This window comes from Dreissena polymorpha, chromosome 12, assembly GCF_020536995.1.
Source record: "Dreissena polymorpha isolate Duluth1 chromosome 12, UMN_Dpol_1.0, whole genome shotgun sequence".
Classification (NCBI taxonomy): domain Eukaryota; kingdom Metazoa; phylum Mollusca; class Bivalvia; order Myida; family Dreissenidae; genus Dreissena; species Dreissena polymorpha.
Window position 1 is genome coordinate 20,866,017 of NC_068366.1, and position 19,210 is coordinate 20,885,226.

The 19,210-nt window shown below is 33.4% G+C and overlaps 1 protein-coding gene across 8 annotated transcripts; it reads right to left on the reverse strand.

Annotated features, from left to right (window-relative positions):
- Window positions 1-125: 125 nt before the first annotated feature.
- On the reverse strand, window positions 126-18,997 carry LOC127853989 (adhesion G protein-coupled receptor L4-like). Of its 8 annotated transcripts, none has more exons than XR_008036864.1 (28): window positions 18,761-18,997; window positions 17,223-17,378; window positions 16,741-16,914; window positions 16,157-16,327; window positions 15,717-15,890; window positions 14,325-14,495; window positions 13,885-14,058; window positions 12,955-13,046; window positions 12,511-12,687; window positions 11,313-11,384; window positions 10,444-10,696; window positions 9,485-9,569; window positions 9,166-9,274; window positions 8,958-9,001; window positions 8,211-8,334; window positions 7,833-7,936; window positions 7,166-7,268; window positions 6,688-6,838; window positions 6,315-6,384; window positions 6,008-6,074; window positions 5,126-5,211; window positions 4,478-4,604; window positions 4,158-4,199; window positions 3,848-3,916; window positions 3,426-3,471; window positions 2,591-2,637; window positions 1,008-2,251; window positions 126-631 (listed from the first exon to the last, which is right to left on the reverse strand). XR_008036864.1 is itself a non-coding variant. In XM_052388891.1 (27 exons), exons 1-27 carry the CDS (start codon window positions 18,846-18,848, stop codon window positions 1,946-1,948), a joined length of 3,282 nt encoding a protein of 1,093 aa, XP_052244851.1. In that variant the 5' UTR covers window positions 18,849-18,997; the 3' UTR covers window positions 126-1,945. The 8 variants fall into 8 exon arrangements, 3 of the variants coding, with proteins under 3 accessions (XP_052244851.1, XP_052244853.1, XP_052244852.1); XR_008036860.1 differs by having other exon boundaries at window positions 126-781; XR_008036863.1 differs by having other exon boundaries at window positions 857-2,251.
- Window positions 18,998-19,210: the final 213 nt, after the last annotated feature.

Sequence of the window (19,210 nt, forward strand, 5' to 3'; positions counted from 1 at the left end):
GTTTGGGGAATAGGCATTCAAGCGGCTTGCGGAAATTAAATTCTGACACGTTAAATGTAACCAGGACGACATTATTTTGTATTTTAATATAAGAAAGGAATCATATAAACAACAAAAACGCAAAATCTAAGTAATACATGTTTTAAGCGTGCAAACACGAAACAGGAATAATGACAGAAATAATTAAAATCAAATATCATTACAAAAGGGTATAGCATCTGAAACCCCAGATTTTTTTATATAAAATATGAAATACAGTAAGACTGTTCTTCTTGTCACTAATTATATCACTCTTCGGTTCGATGCAGGTTATTGATGCTCGACCTGTGCTACAGTCGAATCAGTTCCGAATTAGTTTCCGAATGTAACTTATTTAGGCAAGAACCAAATGTTCTCATCAGTGCAATATTTCAACTGACGTTCCCCATGCTAAATGCGTTCATACATGGGGATTTATGCATATTCTATGATACAAATCCCGTATCTATGATTCAGTTCATGCATACATAAAATTAAGTAAAAAGATTCGACAAGAAATATGTCGCTAAGAAATATATAACTTCCTGTAAAACTGTTCCTTTTTATACGAAACTTTGTGTTCAGTCATGCACTCTCCTTCTGTTGTTCCAACCTCTTCCCTGTAACACTCCTGCTTTATAAACGAAACTTTGTGATCAGTCATACACTCGCCTTCTGTTGTTTCAACCTCTTCCCTGTAACACTCCTGCTCTATAAACGAAACTGTGTGTTCAGTCATGCACTCTACTACTGTTGTTCCAACCTCTTCCCTGTAACACTCCTGTTCTATAAACAAAACTTTGTGATCAGTCATGCTTTCTCGTTCTGTTGTTTCAACCTCTTCCCTGTAACACTCCTGCTTTATAAACGAACGTTTGTGGTCAGTCATGCACTCTCCTTCTGGTGTTCCAACCTCTTCCCATGTAATACTCCTGCTCTATAAACAAAGCTTTGTGTTCAGTCTTGCACTCTCCTTCTGTTGTTCCAACCTCTTCCCTGTAACACTCCTGCTCTATAAACGAAACTTTGTGATCAGTCATGCTTTCTCCTTCTGTTGTTCCAACCTCTTCCCTGTAACACGCCTGCTCTATTAACGAACCTTTGTGATCAGTCATGCACTCTCCTTCTGTTGTTCCAACATCTTCCCTGTAATACTCCTGCTCTATAAACGAAACTTTGTGTTCAGTATTGCACTCTCCTTCTGTTGTTCCAACATCTTCCCTGTACATATCCTGCTTTATTAACGAAACTTTGTGTTCAGTCTTGCACTCCCCTTCTGTTGTTCCAACTGTAAAACTCCTGCTTTATTAACGAAACTTTGTGTTCAGTCTCGCACTCTACTCATCTTGTTCCAACCCCTTCCTTGTTAAGTCCTCTCTTCATTCCATTACGTGGTTTTCGAGCTTGATGTATAATCCCATATCTATGTCTAACAATTATTTTTATATATGTATATATTCTTACTCCTAGCACATGACTTCTCTAAATATCGTTATGTGTATTTGTACCAATCAAAAGCTACATGCGCTAGCTGTCGTTTGTATTTTGTCAATATTTTCCTATCTAGCGTTATTTATCACGTTTAAAGTTAAATCCATTCGTGTGTGTTTTGCAGTACAACAGTATTTATCGTAAACTAGTGTATAAATTTTAATTCACCAATATTAAAATTAATGATTGAAAAATTGTCAATGTTAAAAGATCGTTTAGGAAATAAACATTTTTTTTAAAGAAGTTTACTTTTTGTTTTCTTATAATATATTTCCTTTGACATTCACTTCGTTCGCATGTGTGATGATGTTTGAAAGTTGCGACAAATAAAAAGAAAATGAATTCATTACAACAAATTAAGGTAAAAGAAACAACGTCAAAACAACGTCAAAACAACGTCAAAACATCAGAGATAATAATTAAATCAGTAATTTACTTATATATTTGATACGCTCTCAATCGCTTTCATTATTATGCTTTTACGGCGTTCTTTCGGTTCGATGATGTTATGCGTGTCTTTGGCGTCAACGCAATCATATGAATTATTGGCGTAATCATGGGATGCATTGACTTCGCCATGAGGTATATTGACGTAATCTTGAGAAACATTGACGCCATCATGCGATGCAATGACGTCATAATGATTGTAGTCGCTCATTGGTTGCTCTACTTGACTAACTGATTCTGAACAACCTTGAGTGTTTGTATAGGCGGTACTGTCTTCTCTACTTGAACCGTTGGCCTTAAAAACGAATGTCACAAAATATGTTACTCTAGATTTCATAATAAACAAAAGATGTAGCATGATATGCTCATGAGAAACATTACCATTTGAATTTAGTATTTAAAATTAAAATAACATTACGGACGTGCACAACGTATCCCTGATTGTCATAATGTGTTGTTTTCAATGCTTTGGCCAGTGTAAATGATAATTATGTTTGTAATTTCGATTCACAGTTCTGGACACATATACGATGATTTTTACTTCCGCGTATATGTTATAAGCAGACATTGTAAAGAGTATCCAACGTTAATGTGCACAAGTTATTACTAGGAATATTCCCATACAAAGTCTTACCAGATGATTTGAGCTTCTACTCTCTGAAGCTTTCGACTGCGTGCGATCTTAAAGAAGAAACGTTCATAATTAGTAGCATGCCAACTTCCATATCCCCAAAATTAAAACATATGTGATGGTTAAATTGAACAGTGAATAAATATATAATTCAATTAATTAGTATGCGAAAAACAAAACAAATCTGTACAAATAGTTGTGTTTATCTACAAAATAATATTACAATATGCTAGTTATATAACACGATTGATAAAAAGGTCTTGTTTACATTATGGTATGTTTAAATGTGCCAGGACAGTTGTAATACTTCGGCTATTTCAGGATTTTCCGTAAGATGTGCATATATTTTGTGTACATCGTTTTAGTATCGATAGCGTTTAATAATGCGCTAAATCGATTTTATTTATGTCACTGTTTGTGCCAAATATTAAGTAAACATGTAAGAAGATCTATTAACGAAAAAAATATAATGCGTATTATCAAATGCAGACGCAATCGCTGCTTTTTTCGTCATGTAATAATTTAAAATGATAAATCTGTAAGTATGTGTTCGTTAATTAACATTAACGTTAATAATTATATTATAACATCAGATTATTCAATTAGCAGCCACACTTAAAATGTTCAAAAACGGCACAAGCAGACCGGTATGGTGGCAAGGATATCTATATGGTGGCAAGGATATCTATATGGTGGCAAGGATATCTATATTAAACGAGGTATTCGACGACAAAGTCCCGTACTGCGTTATCAACAAAGTATTACTATAATTAAAATCCAATAATGTTATCATTAATGAACATGTTTTGTTTACAGTTAAAATATAGTTCATACTTACTTTTAAGTGATGAAAATATTTCGTATTTATTTCTGCGTGCTTCCCTCTGAAATAAAATAAGTGAGAGCATTCAAATGAAAACAACAGTCAACAACATCAAGATACCTTCATTTGTTACTTTGAGAGAAAACATGCACAGCAAAGTTTATTGTTTATGCTGAACAACATATAGAAAAACTGAATTAATACATTTTAGAAATTCGCAAGTTTTGTACTTTGTGTTGCCTTCCGTCTGTAAGACATTCATTTAGTTACAAATCATAACACTCAAAGGCACGGGTTTGTCGTCCGATGATTGCAATTCAATTAAAATCAGTTACCCGTGCTAGTTTAGAAATACTTCATTCGAGGTTAGCCCTATATCAATATTTCCTCATATCATCGTACAAATGTAGCGTGGAAATGTTATAATGCAGTATTACCGTTGATTGCTTCGACACTGAGTATATAGTGGCCCTCCTAGTGTTTAGATTGGTGATGGCATTTCTGACCTGGATTAGAAAATATAGTTTGGCACTCATCACAGCATAACACCAATGATCTTCATTTAGAAATCGATATTAATCTCATACATTGAATATTATCTATGTTGCACACCCAAACCACTAAAGGCAGGTACCTAACTATACGTACATAAGTTGCTTAAAACATTGTATTCAATGCAACCTATTGGCTTTCATATATTTTACTTGATCAAGTAATTTCATAGTTTAGAAAAGTATTCCCATTTACCTTGCTATTTAATGCGCAATTGAAGACAAATATGAACACGCCCTGAAAATAGCAAAATGTGTTCGACTTTTTATTAAGAAAAAAACAACATTGTTTATGTCTGACAAAATACGTTTAATTTAGAAAACAATGACGATTCGAGGTTAACGCGAACCAATAAGCTTTGTCTATTAGATTCAATCAAATATTTGGATATCTTTTAATTCGGAAACAGTGTTTGTGCTGTTGCTGTTATAAACATAAGGTAATTAAAGTACAAATGAAGTTTGTTTTGATGGTAAAGAAAACAATCATGTTGTATAATCTGAAACTGTGTTCACCTGCAACCCATTGCAGATTGCGAACAGGTATTGCACGAAGTAGGCCGACTCGTTGACGTAGAAGATGCCAAGTATCCACGTAATGCCAATCAAAGGAACAAGGACACACAGTGAACGAACGCTGGTTCTGATTGATAATAAAAAAAATATATTCTTAGGTCGTATTAATTTGTTATTTTTGTGCGAACTAAACCAGGCAAATTTGAACATGTAATCGTCACAGTTTTCTTCAAACAACTCTTAATACGGGAATCTGTAACGAATGCATGATCTATTAATGACAATTCATGGAATTCACGGAATCTTTTTTGACGAGTGCACAAACCCACGGTTGGTGCTGGTCTGTTGGATTGGCCATTTACAAACAAGGTTAAAGGCAGAATAAATGTTGATATAGGTGGTAGAAAGAGAACGAGCAATGCATGCATTTGTATCAAAAAGTGTCTGCAAGTTGTTCTTTCTGACAAGAAAAATATTTCCTTAAGGTTACGACCTAAAAGATAGTAATCCAATACTGATTGACGATTGGACAGGACGAACATTGTATGCCTCCTTTATCAAGCATGCAAAACTAAATTGAACTTAAATTCGAATGAGACAAGTACGAAACGAACTATTTTTCTCATACAATTTAAACTTAATACCAACCTTATTTTCTCCTCGGTCGTCTTATTAGCCATTGCTTTCATGTGAAACATCTTCTTTATGACCAGAACGAGGCATATTGTGTTGATCTGAATATACCACATACACTCAATAACGTAAAGAAATTATTCATTATTTTATAGTACGACTGACAACCTAGCCTTTTTATTCAAATGACATATCCGCGTTATTTTCATAGTAATCAGTTTTGAGTTGCATTTATTCACGTGAGTCTCATCTCCTTCCTCGATTGATTTAAAGTAACATAAATACTCAAAATCAACGAATATTTCGTACAACATTTCGAGACAAATAAATTTAACACATAAACAATAAATGTTTGTTATAGCAATAGCCATCATTTCAACGCTAGATGTGGTATGTTAACGTAGATTTAAAAGGATACAATATGTTCGTGGAGCACTTTATTCCATTGTAATTCCCGCAACGATATATATTCATTCGTCACACGAACACAAATTTGCTACATGAACATGTGTTTAATATACTGTTCAGCGAAAAAAACAAAAAGAGCATTTTGTATCTTGTTAAATCTATGTTACCTAAACCACATCTATCGTTTAAATGTTTTCTATTGATATAAGGAACATAGATTTGTACGTGTTAACTTTATTTTTTCGAAATATTGTACAAAGTATTCGTTGATTTTGAGGGTTTGTGGGGGGTTAGGCAGATACAAAAAGTCAACGTTAAAAAACGTTTAATTGCCTCGTTTCTTGTTCATATGTATGCTTAAGCACTCAGGCCCATACCATTACGTAAATATATACATAGTATAGTATATCATATACAATTACAGCTGTATAAATAATAAAAGTAAGAAGCTTTGTGTCCATTTAAAAATTTAATCTAATCAGCGGTTACCAGAATAATCAATAATGCTGGTCCAACAAACGCCCATATCAAGCCGCCAGTTAATGAAAGCCAACAACTGAAATTAAATTCAAACCAAATAAGCTGTTATATTATACTGTTATTAAAACAAAAAGTCAATATTAACACTACAATTGCAATACCTTTTTGAGGAATAATTTGACAATAAAATGACTACCGATTTGACGTTAAAATATTTTTAATCGTTGTATCTTTTGATGACACTCCTTCATCGTTCGAAGCTTCAGTGTTTCTTTTTAATACAAACACAATGATTATTCAAATCTTAATAACTTACAAATTATCGTTGCCGTATCCCTTAGTTTCAGTTATTCCCAAGGATATCCCAACGATAATAGCAGGAACAACTAAAAAACAAAGACTTACTTGTGTTTGAAGAAACAATTAACAAAACAACGTGTTCCGAATGATACATTGAAGTCTTGAATTTAAATAATCGTGATTGAACGTCAGGTCTTTAATTTGAGTGTCTAAACATGGCGTCACAATTCGTGTATAGTCATTTAATGTAAAGGCCTTTCCGTATTTGGTAATACAAACATTGAAGTATTTAATACTACAATAATATGCACGGTAATTTTGATTATATATAAAAACTATGAATTTCAAAGTAAGACGTCATAATGTATAGCGTTAATGGCCTAAATTACCCCATCCGGCTGTGAGTAGAAGCTGTAGTCGAGATTTCGTTGCAAACACAAACACCACCGTGATGACTAAGTCTATTCCCTCCGCCAACATGAGACAGAACACGACCAAGTAAATGTAGTGAAGCAACGCCGCGATGGCCTTACACACTATCTGAGAAAAGCAGATGCAAACGATGTTACTGTTTGACATCACAATTCACACGGGAAACTTGGTGATGCTATAGCATTTCGTCTTGTGCGTTGGATATTTAATATATGAAATTATTTGAAGCAAATATATGAATAAAATTATATATCCAATGTTAACACTTTGATAATTAAACTAGTAAATTGTATGTTTTAATAGAGTAGCCCAACTCGGCTCATGATTCAATCATTGTTTGCAAAATCGGTTTCTGAGGTCGAAAAAGGTAGATTAGTTCAGATCAACAGGGTCGATATAAAATAATTATTTAACAACAATTAAAATATATGTTACTTTGTTTTCGGTCCGTTCAACACCTGCTAAGAACGATCCATATGCAATAAGAAGAGCGACGCTCAGGTTCAACAAAAGAACTGCCCGGTCATTCCTGAGATACCTGTTCACAGAATGCAAAGATAGATTTTAAATTCTTTAAAAAATACAAAAATCAATGAATAAAACTGCAAGCAGAACTTTTGCATACAAATCCTTTATAATCTCAGTGGTTCTACGTATATTTAAACTAGCCGAGCTCAAAGTTTACGTGGTAACTCCTGTGATATCGACCTTTGTCCTACTGAATCCAAAAAGGCAATATATTCACGTGTGGGTTCACGAAATATCAAAGCTTTATCACAAATAGTAGATATTAAACAGAAAACAAGTGTTTAAAAGTGATCCCTGTGACTTTGAATTTTGCCCTACTGAAATAAACATTTAGAGGGGCCTTGTTTTCATAAAGACTCATGTGTAACATCGAGCGGAAACCAAGTGTAATGGCGAAGATATGCACGCATAGACAAACGGACAGGACAAATACAGTATGTATCCTCCTCAGTTGGAATTAATAATTCAACAGCATCAATGGATATGTCATAATAAAATAACAAAGTAAAGTATTTGTTTTCAATGCCCTCAAATCTAATAATTATTAAAACATAAGTTATTACAAATTGCAAACCTCCAAAGACATGTGTATGTCAAAATTGTTAGAAGTAGGCATGCAATTGACAAAGCAACGCCAGCAATGGAGACAACCGTCAATGCCAATGGGGTCACCTGTGCCTAAAGAGTAAAAGCATTTAACAAATATTTAATTAATATACGTATTAATCAAAACTTCAAAATTACAATTAAACGTTATATTGTTTCTTATTTATCCAAGATAGTAATATTAATAGTCCATTGATTTCCAAAGAATTGCTAGTCATTTTGTCAATATGACTAAATAATGGTTTACTGAAATAGACAACTGAAAACATAAGTCGCCATTAGATCCTGAAATTTAATAACGTACATAGATTATTAAAAGAATTGTTAGATTTAATCATTCACTTACCGGAACAAACGGGCTCATTAGGACAGCGAAATTCGTTAGGTGATTGCATCGACACACCGTGAAAGTGGCGTTAGATTCCTCCACCCAACAACCGTCTGTGGACCATAATCCAGTCTTATTCCCGCTGTATTGAAGGAATGTATTGAGGATGCTTTTTCGGTGACAAAATGTCTGCTATCGTCTTTGATCAAAGTGAGACAATTAATGTTGTATCAAAATAAAATTACAGTGTATATTATTCTCCCTTTTCAATGGTTTAACGCGTTATCAAAAAGAAACAAACGCGGTTTCAATGTCTAATGCTTCTGAGTACTAGTAATCGTTTTCTTTCATCTTATTTAATGGCGTTTTTTTGCTCTAACTATATTTCGTTGTAATTGAGTTTATTAACATAATAAACATTCACATCTTCAAAATAATGTGTATCACCACAGTCATAAACCTGTAGATCTACCAGTTTTGGTATTCAGATTTTACAATTACAATATATAACTTTTCATTGTGTTTTTGAATGAATTAAGATTGCATATTGAGATGCAATAATTGATATTATCTCTAATTTATATTTCAAAATTGAACCATATGTAACATACAAAAAGACTGAAATAGCCGCGTAATGATAATCATAGACACGTCATTCACACATGCGTGTACCAAATGAAGAAATGCGAACGATTTTCACTTAAAGTGACATGATAAAACACTGATTATTAAATGCAAGTGCTAAAATAAGAATATAAATACAACCTTCCAAACTTCCAATAGCTACATTTTGCGCCTGTAAAGTTCGTCTGTAAATATACACGAAATCATGATTTTTAAATAATATAGAAATGGTCAAACTTACCTGATCAATTGAGATCTGAGTAAACAAAGCATGAACGATTAACAAAATGTGTTAACAACAACGTGTTAAATCGTATTATATCAAATAATGATATTAAAGATAGTGTACCTGAATATGTTTATATGTTAGTCGGACCGGTGGGTTCAAAACGGCTGAATGGTTTGACAGTGACATCGAAAGAATGGGCCCATTGACAGCATGACGCAAAGATGTTCCTCTAAAATGAGATCTGTTTATGAACTATATTACATAACATAAGGTAACTAATACATGTACATATGCAATTACAATTCATGACGTCTTAAATATACTTAAGTTTACAATAAAATATTTCATAATACTGTTTAATATACTTTAGTTTACAATAGAATATTTCATAATACAATGATTGAAGCTTATGTCTAAGTAGACCGCATTTATACGTTACCCTGATGTATTTGTATCTAAAGATTCCGGTAAAACAAAACTCATATCCTTGTAGATCACGGTAATAGCTATAACATTGTGGTCACCTGTGAAAACAATAAATGAAAACGTATGTGAATTGTTTGCTGTTGTGTTGGTGAAAATGTTTTGATAAATAAACATGATTTAAGATATTATTTAAGAAATGAAAACCTCAGAGGCATTATAGAGATAGAGATTCCTGATAAAATCCGCAAGTTTTGAAAGCAACAAAGAAAATGCATATACAATACTGGAAAATACATAAAACACAGCATGAAACATAAAAATAGTTAAAAGCTGGTATCACTGTCTTAGAACGGTAAAACAAATTGCGTTTTAACCGGTTTAAATGTACCAAACATACATATGTATGATAATTGAATGTGTATTGTATTTTACCGTCATAGTTCATTTCAATTTATCGTCATGTGTGACGTTATAACTCAGTCAAATAATGAAGGACGGTCACATCTATGAAAACTTTAATTAGTGACATTTAAACACTGAAATTCAAGTTTAAATTGTTATCTTTTTTGTGAATTATAATAATAAGTACATCTAAACCTGAATATAATACTAAACTAAGCTTTCTTTATTCTTTATCATATAGTTTGGTTTCACTCTCAGTTTATTGGCAAAGTCAGCAAATACATGCCTTTGGCCACATACTAAACAAATATACATAAAGATGACCACACAAATGAAAAACTAAACAAAAAGCATTTCACATATAAATGGATAATTAAATGAATACGTGAATACATTATTTGTTTTCAACGTTAACAAGAACAACAGAGTAGCAATATATGATATATATATGTTACATAAATCATTTCGCTGATTGTGTGTTATTGTGTGTTTTTTTAATCAAATTAATAGTTTTCAGGAAAGTTCATTATTACATCTTCCAGAGATATTAATCAAAGTGTATACAATAACCTAGGGCGTCGGCATCGAGTCGAATCTGGCTTTCTGACGTTCTGGGCCAAACATGGTCATCCGAGCTTCCAGGTGCGTTGCTCGGATACGGATAAATAATGTCTGATTTCTGTACCGTCTTCACCTCGATGGCTACATTTTTCTGTACAATTGTGACATTTGTAAAACCTTCATTGCCATTATCAACAGCTCGGCGCAATGTGTGTTCCATTTTCTCAATTGATGTCATGATTGTCTCACCACTTTTGCTGTCCTGAATAAATATAGGTTCTAACTTTTGTTCATAATGCCACAACTCTGTTTGTATTTGTTGTCATTTGAATCTAGTTTGTGCTTTCACAAGTCATTAATTCTTAATAGTACATGTATTATTTAAGTCTGTCATTTCCTTTTAAATATCTACGAAACATTTAAGTTTCCTTCTATTAAGGCACTACATGGTGAAAAATTAACCTTTCTGCAAATAAAGCTCTATTTTACAGTATTTTCTTATAATATTATTATTTCATCATTTGTGTCACGTTTTCATTTTTATTAAACGGAACACAAATTGGAATAAAATAGAAAGCATACAATTACAGATGATTATGACATTGTCATTTTGATATGCCTTTAGCCACGATATCAGTCTCAATGAAAAGAAATAATTGGTTTTGTATACCATTGTGTTTTCCTGATACGAGCATTCGTGCTTTTTTTTTAATAAGCCATAAATCAAGTGACCCAGTTTATGAAATGAGTATTCCGTAATGGTTCATAAATTTTAAATTTACAAACTTTGTAACATAATTTGCTTCAAAATGCTCAAGAGACATAAAGAAATTTGCACAACGGACATAATTAGGTTACTTTGTTTGCAGAATAATTACCGTTTCTCTTATAGTCATCCATTTTACTTTGTTTTGTTCGTCGACGATATTACTGACTGATCGAAAGAATGCCTGTAATACAAAACATGTTCAAACAAAAATGCTCAATTACATATACCCCGATGTTCTCTTTCTTACAAAATGATTAAATACACATTTTAATCACTCGTTTTAAAAATGTACCTACAAACAAATTACTTTAATTCATGTTGGAATGATATATTTACCTATCGGTATGCAATTTTAATAAACCCCGCTCGTCGACCTTCACCAATACGTTGTGTTTTCCGAGCATTTTTTTCAAGATAAATAATATACACCCCAAACAAATTCCAACATAATCTGCACTCAAACTGTTGCATGTTTGATTCTTATTGGTATTATAAGAAAATTAGCATAGTATCTCAAGTTCCCATTGACGATCAACGTCGGCATTAAAATTTGTAATGTGTGTTTTACTGATATTTTTTGAAAATTAAAATGCAATACGTTATGTTACCAAGAAACAGTGTTGTAATTCAAATTATAGCAAATTTATATAAATCAAATCACTTCATTCTAATCTACTGTAATACTAAAAGATAGGTACGTACGACATTAAATGGGTGATTAATCGAATCAAAGACACCCTGTTATAAAACACATTTAAAATAAAAATGAATGCCAATGGGCACATATAAAAACAACCACTACCGGATTTGTCTTCACTGGACACTTACTAACACGGAAAATAATGACATTATAACGCTAGTCTGACTTATGTTAGACCCTAAATAATATAGCCAGTCGTACCTATGTTTTGTAAATACCTTAACTTCGCTACGAAAATGTGTATGTATGCGATATACCACGTAGTAACGCTAAACATCTAGTCAAAACTAGCATACAAAACGACAATACTGATTACAGTCATTTAAAAGCGAAACAAGTGTAACACAATCATTGCTTAGTTTAAATCTTTCCCCCATAAAAAGCAAAGTGAAAATGGTTTTGCAGCCAGCATTAAACCAGAACAGCCCGCGAGTAACTCGCAGTCTGTTCAGGTTTTATGCTGTTTGCTGCTCATCAGTAAATAAAGGTTGGAAATGAAACCTTTAAAACTTAAATTTAGTAAGAAAGGTCTAAATTAAATGTAACTTTCTAAGCGACTACAACTGCGTCAAAATACGTATTTAAGTGGAGAAGGGTTAAATCTTACCTGAGTTCCGTCGAGATTCGGATGTTGTTTGGATAGAATGTCCGACGACTTTGATATAATATCAACTACAAGTAGGATCTCTTTGTCTGTTTGCAGGGCAGAAACAGTAGCATTCGCCAACTGACCAATCGCTTCGGTCATCTGTTCTGTTGTAGTGTTATCACCCATGGCATTGATCTACGAAAGACTTTGGTTATGCAAAGAATGGTTCAATGAACATTTTGTACAATAAACCCAGATTGCGTGTGATAATTAAAAAAAAAACCATCCCGTATACAGAATGCGACAGTAAGAACCATCTGATTTTAGTCAACAATACATTATCAACAGGACGTGAAAATCACGTTTAATGTCGTTGAATAAATTCTTATTTCTAGAAAAATTATCGATATTCATCTTTAAAATTAAAAGCCTTCGACTTAATACAGAATTGTGAAGCAATACCTGTAATAGGATATTTTTTAGTTCTTCCCTGACACACACGGACTCCTCTATTGTCAAGCGGTCGTCGTCCAGACATTTGTCAGTCTCGGTTACTAAATATAACGTAGCGTCATGAAAACAAACGTTCAGTTTGAAAGTAAACCAATATAACCGCAGTGGATTTATTGGATTGTTGTTTGCATCCTTAAGGCAGATTTACGATAAAACAATGTAGAAGTCAGGTTAACAAACTTTTGTGAATAACATAAAGAACAAATTTTAAGTTTTAATTCATTGCATTTCCGATACTTCTATTATGATGGAATTTAATTATGAACCGGTAAAAAATATTTATCCAATATCTACGCGTTTATGTTCAGTTTACAATAAAACTAACGTATCATTAGAAGATGAATTACATGTTTGAGAAGCTGTTGACCAATGTGTATGCATTGCAGATGTAGGAAATAAGTGTGCAATACTGTAAATACGCTGAAGATCATAGCCTGATCAAATATTGTTGTTCTTACTGAATTCCATATTCGGTAGGCCATTGTAACAAGGTATATTTTGACATTGATATTCATCCGGAAATTTAGATGTCAAGAGCTTAATATTCTTCCGACTTTCACCTGTTCGCATTAATTTTGCAATAAAGCTATATATCATTACTAGATAAAGTAAATGTTTCATATGTTGATCAGCGAAGAGTGTTTAGAGTAGATTTAAGACAAACGTGAAACATTATTTAATAGTTGTATATGAAAGCCGGGTCAAATGATGTCGCAAACAATTAAAGTTTTTCACACTTGTTAACATTGTTTATTTTATCTTGATATAATTCAGAAACCTGTTTAATTCTGTTTTGAAAGCATACAAACTGTTTAAGGGGTGCGAATTACCCTGCTATAATACTCTGCTCAAGCATAATCCCTCTGTTAAATCACCTACCTACAATAATACATCTTGCGGAAGACCACGTCCCGTATTCCTGACATTCAACCAGAGATGTGTTAGTCACGTATCCATGGTTACAGTTGACGTTGGCCTGCGACCCATAGGTCGTGTTTGCATCATCAAGCAGAGCAATTACTCCGTTAGCAATAGCCGCTGGTGGACCGCAGTCTGTTATAATAAATGAGAAACCAATCTAAGTTCAACCCGAAAACATTATGGTGTTGGTACCATTGCAACTATTGCATTACTTAAATCCTTATTTAAGCAAACAAACGATTAATAGAAATTAGGGATGTATGCAACCAAGTGTGATTTTGTGGTGTGATTCGCAAACTTCCAAAATTAAGATATTATTTGCTTTAAAATCAATGTAGTAGAGTAATGATTATTATTAATTTCAATTCATAACCATACGTGGTTTCCTTTCCACCTACCTACAATGCAAGTTGACTCTTCCCACACTCCTTTAGCCTGACATTTTATCATTGACAAAGTCGCTGCATAACCTAACTCACAGCTAACATAAGCGTGTGATCCGAATGTTGTGCTCGAACTGTTCACCAGAGTGATGTTGCCGTTTTCAATGTCACCCGGAAGACCGCAGTCTTACAAAAGGTAAGGTTTTGTTAATATTCTAATATGCATTGATTTTGTGTTTATGAAGATAAATCTACAACCATGGACATTTATTGTTTATTAATTTTGGAATTAAGTTGACATAAAGAACGTTTGTCAAAAATGTTAAAAGCCGTATGATTAGTTTCGGTGATTTTTTTTAAACATATTGATTTAAACTTATTCTATTTTAGTTCCGACTTGTGTCAGGTTCATTTATGGAACAGCATACAGGTAATCAATTGTAATTTGCCTAAACTACAATTAGTAATAGTAATTAATTTTTTGTTATAAGCTAGAGAGCACTAAATTATGATAGAATTTAATTATGAACCGGTGAAAAATATTTATCCAATATCTACGCGTTTATGTTCAGTTTACAATAAAACTAACGTATCATTAGAAGATGAAATACATGTTTGAGAAGCTGTTGAGCAATGTGTATGCATTGCAGATGTAGGAAATAAGTGTGCAATACTGTAAATACGCTGAAGAGCATAGCCTGATCAAATGTGTCTTGTTCTGATAAAACTGGGCATAATGCATGTGCGTAAAGTGTCGTCCAAGATTAGCCTGTGCAGTCCGCACAGGCTAATCAGGAACGACATTTTCCGCCTTAACTTGATTTTCGGTAAGGAGGGACTTCCTTGAAACTAAAAATACCATTAAAGCGGAAAGTGTCGTACCTGATTAGCCTGTGTGGACTGCACAGGCTAATCTGGGATGACACTTTACGCACACGAATTAAGCCCAGTTTTATCAGAACAAGACACATTAATATTGTTGTTCTTTTTGAATTCCATATTCGTTAGGCAATTGTAACAAGGTATATTTTGACATTGATATTCATCCGGAAATTTAGATGTCGAGAGTTTAATATTCTTCCGACTTTCACCTGTTCGCATTAATTTTGCAATAAAACTATATATCATTACTAGATAAAGTAATTGTTTCATATGTTGATCAGCGAAGAGTGTTTAGAGTAGATTAAAGACAAACGTAAAACATTATTTAATAGCTGTAGATGAAAGCCGGGTCAAATGATGTCGCAAACAATTAATTTTCACACTTGTTAACATTGTTTATTTTATCTTGATATAATTCAGAAAGCTGTTTAATTCTGTTTTGAAAGCATACAAACTGTTTAAGGGGTGCGAATTACCCTGCTATAATACTCTGCTCAAGCATAATCCCTCTGTTAAATCACCTACCTACAATAATACATCTTGCGGAAGACCACGTCCCGTTTTCCTGACATTCAACCAGAGATGTGTTAGTCACGTATTCATGGTCACAGTTGACGTTGGCCTGCGACCCATAGGTCGTGTTTGCATCATCAAGCAGAGCAATTACTCCGTTAGCAATAGCCGCTGGTGGACCGCAGTCTGTCATAATAAATGAGAAACCAATCTAAGTTCAACCCGAAAACATTATGGTGTTGGTACCATTGCACTTATTGCATTACTTAAATCCTTATTTAGGCAAACAAACGATTAATAGAAATTAAAGATGTATGCAACCAAGTTTGATTTTGTGGTGTGATTCGCAAACTTCCAAAATGTAGATATTATTTGCTTTAAAATCGATGTAGTAGAGTAATGATTATTATTAATTACAATTCATAACCATACGTGGTTTCCTTTCCACCTACCTACAATGCAAGTTGACTCTTCCCACACTCCTCTAGCCTGACATTTTATCATTGGCAAAGTCGCTGCATAACCTAACTCACAGCTAACATAAGCGTGTGATCCGAATGTTGTGCTCGAACTGTTCACCAGAGTAATGTTGCCATTTTCAATGTCACCCGGAAGACCACAGTCTTACAAAAGGCAAGGTTTTGTTAATATTCTAATATGCATTGATTTTGAGGCTATGAAGATAAATCTACAACCATGGACATTTATTGTTTATTAATTTTGGAATTAAGTTGACATAAATAACGTTTGTCAAAAATGTTAAAAGCCGTATGATTAGTTTTGGTGATTTTTTTTTAAACATATTAATTTAAACTTATTCTATTTTAGTTCCGACTAGTGTCAGGTTCATTTATGGAACTGCATACAGGTAATCAATTGTAATTTGCCTAAACTACAATTAGTGATAGTAATTAATTTTTTGTTATAAGCTAGAGAGCACTAAAACAAATTTCGGGGAAACAACTTGAAAATGCTAATAACAAAATGACTATTCATATGCTAAATACTTAAAGTAAGCGACCGCTGACAAGCATACCGATAATATTGCATTCAGTGTCCTCCCAGGTTTCGTTAGCTGTACACGTTACCATGACCACGGCTGGTGTATACCCATGGCTGCACATGACAGATGCGCTGGCACCGTATGACGTGTTTGCACTATCCACCAGAGTAATTTTGCCATTCTCAATATGTTTTGGGGCACGACAATCTGTAAGTGTAAATGTCAGTGTTTTGGTTACAAAATCATTACAAACTAACGTGTGTTGATTCACATTCTAGTGTTGGTCTTGCTTTACAAATATTCATTATAATATTGAATATTTGTTCTTCCAACTTGTATGTTTACTTCTTGTTCGAATGTGTTTAAGATTGATTTGCAGTAAATTCACACGGAAAAAAAACTGTTAAAAAGGTGAAACATGTTTTTTTCTGAATTAACCAACCAAAGTTTCCATAGAAATAATTTGTTGTTGTTTTGCTGCACAATTACTTACTGTGTATAACATAAATACTAACCAATAAGTTTACAAGCGACGCTCTGCCATTTTGCGTCAGACTGACAGAATATAATGCTTGCGTTAGCGATGTAAGGTAAATTACACTTCACAACAACGATGCCATTGTAGAGAACACTAACGTTGCCGTTCTCCACTGTTGGAAGTGTCAGGCATGCTACAAGTATACAAACTCCATTAAGACTACATTTCTGATATTTGTAAATGAACTTAAAAAAAAATAATTAGTGTTGAATCAACGTATGTACTTCTAAAAAAAATAAGTTTGTAGAATGCGACATCATTAAAAAGATTTCAATTCAGTTTCGAAATGCAAAGGTAGAATTTCTTAGCATGTGACTACCTATGTATTGCTGACACTAGGTATAGCCTGAAGTGGTTAAATACGTTGAACAGGTCGACGAAGTCAAGTGTGATGCGTTAGTGCTCAATATTTGTTTACTAATTGTTAGAAAGACGGGGAGCGAAGTTGTCTGTGTGCATCTTTACTACGCAAGCGTTAATAAGACGCGGAGGAATATTGCTCTGCACCAGTCCATCAGTCGGTCGGAAGGTTGGTAGGTAGGTCGGTGGATTGGTATGTAAACCATTATTTTCCGCAAATAATCTAGAGAACCAATTGACCTTCAACCATTCAAATGGAAGAAGTATAACGATTTTGAGGAAAAAGAGTCATATGTAAAAGTCACAGTGGTCGAAAAATGTAATTAAAAAGGACTTTCAATTGTGATAAAACATCGTATGTACATCTCACATTGACAGTTGTTCATGAATTAAGTCATTGAATATATAGTGACTTTGTATTGCTTGCTGATTACTTTGTGATGGGGATTTAAATCTTTAAAATGTATTTATCCCCCGTTGGGGGAACAACTTTGAAAACTCACATGCTCCTTGAGTGCCAAAGTGTGAACAAAATCTACATATGGCCGTTCTATGCCAAAGTACAAATGGGTTTATGATTGATTTAGAACAAAACTATACAATATAGAACTATAAAAATGAAATCGGTAAACTCAGAAAGGTAAGCTTAAATCATATAGAACGGCATAATTATCTCCAGCTCACATTGAATAACTCGTTTAAATTACCTTTATATTAAATAACTATATAGGGTGTAAACCGGTGTTATCGTAGACGATTTAGTTAATGCACCTTTAATTTTAAGCTGAAGTAAATATCGGGTACAATAATAGTCAATCACGTTTTGGGGCGATTTCTTTTCGATCGTACACCATATTTTGTATTTTGAAGGATTTATTTTTCAAGGGAATGAAGGTTCTATTTCATTATTCATAATGTTTCCATTCACTGCGTATTTGTTATCAGCTATTGCACCATAAAACACGTATAACGTGCAAAACGAAATCGGTAAATTAAACAATCATTAAATATAATGTACTCATTAAAATAAGCAGTTTGAAAAAAAAAACGCCCATTTTTTTATACAAGTACACATGAGACCAATGAAATAAAACAGAGAGAGATCCCGATTCTCTGACTGTACAACATTTAAGATGTATTATTGTACGTTGTTACCTGTTGATTGAGCCCATGATGTGCCGAGCATGGGAAGAAACGTCCACCATAATACAATATGTATCCGGTCAATTTCCATAAGAAACATGGTATTTACGCACAAATAATGTAATCTTACTATTTAAAACTGTATATTGTTCATTGCAAACAAATACAAGTTACAAAAATGTCATGAAAACATCCAGTCAGCTTGAAAAACCTTGTGATTGAAGCTTCCTGTTCAGGTGAATGGTTAGTTCTACCTGGTGCAAAGGAAATTAAAAACATTCAGTAAACAGGACGTAAAAGCATTATAAATGCTTTTTGTTATCAAACAGAAACAACTTTTGTTGTCTTCCTTTACAAACATAACATAATAAGGAAGTTTATTGCCACGTTAACATTTAATGTATGCATGTATATGCTTTTCAGATGTTGAAAGATGTTGGGACACATGTTCTGAACAAGTTT

Excerpts from the sequence above, each read along its gene's own strand:
- LOC127853989 (XM_052388891.1), bottom strand. The coding sequence starts at position 18,848 with ATGTTTCTTATGGAAATTGACCGGATACATATTGTATTATGGTGGACG. Across the intron at positions 3,917-4,157 it reads ATTGCGCATTAAATAGCAAG|GTCAGAAATGCCATCACCAA; the intron begins GTAAATGGGAAT and ends TTTCTAATCCAG. Across the intron at positions 2,252-2,590 it reads GTAGAAGCTCAAATCATCTG|GCCAACGGTTCAAGTAGAGA; the intron begins GTAAGACTTTGT and ends TTCGTTTTTAAG.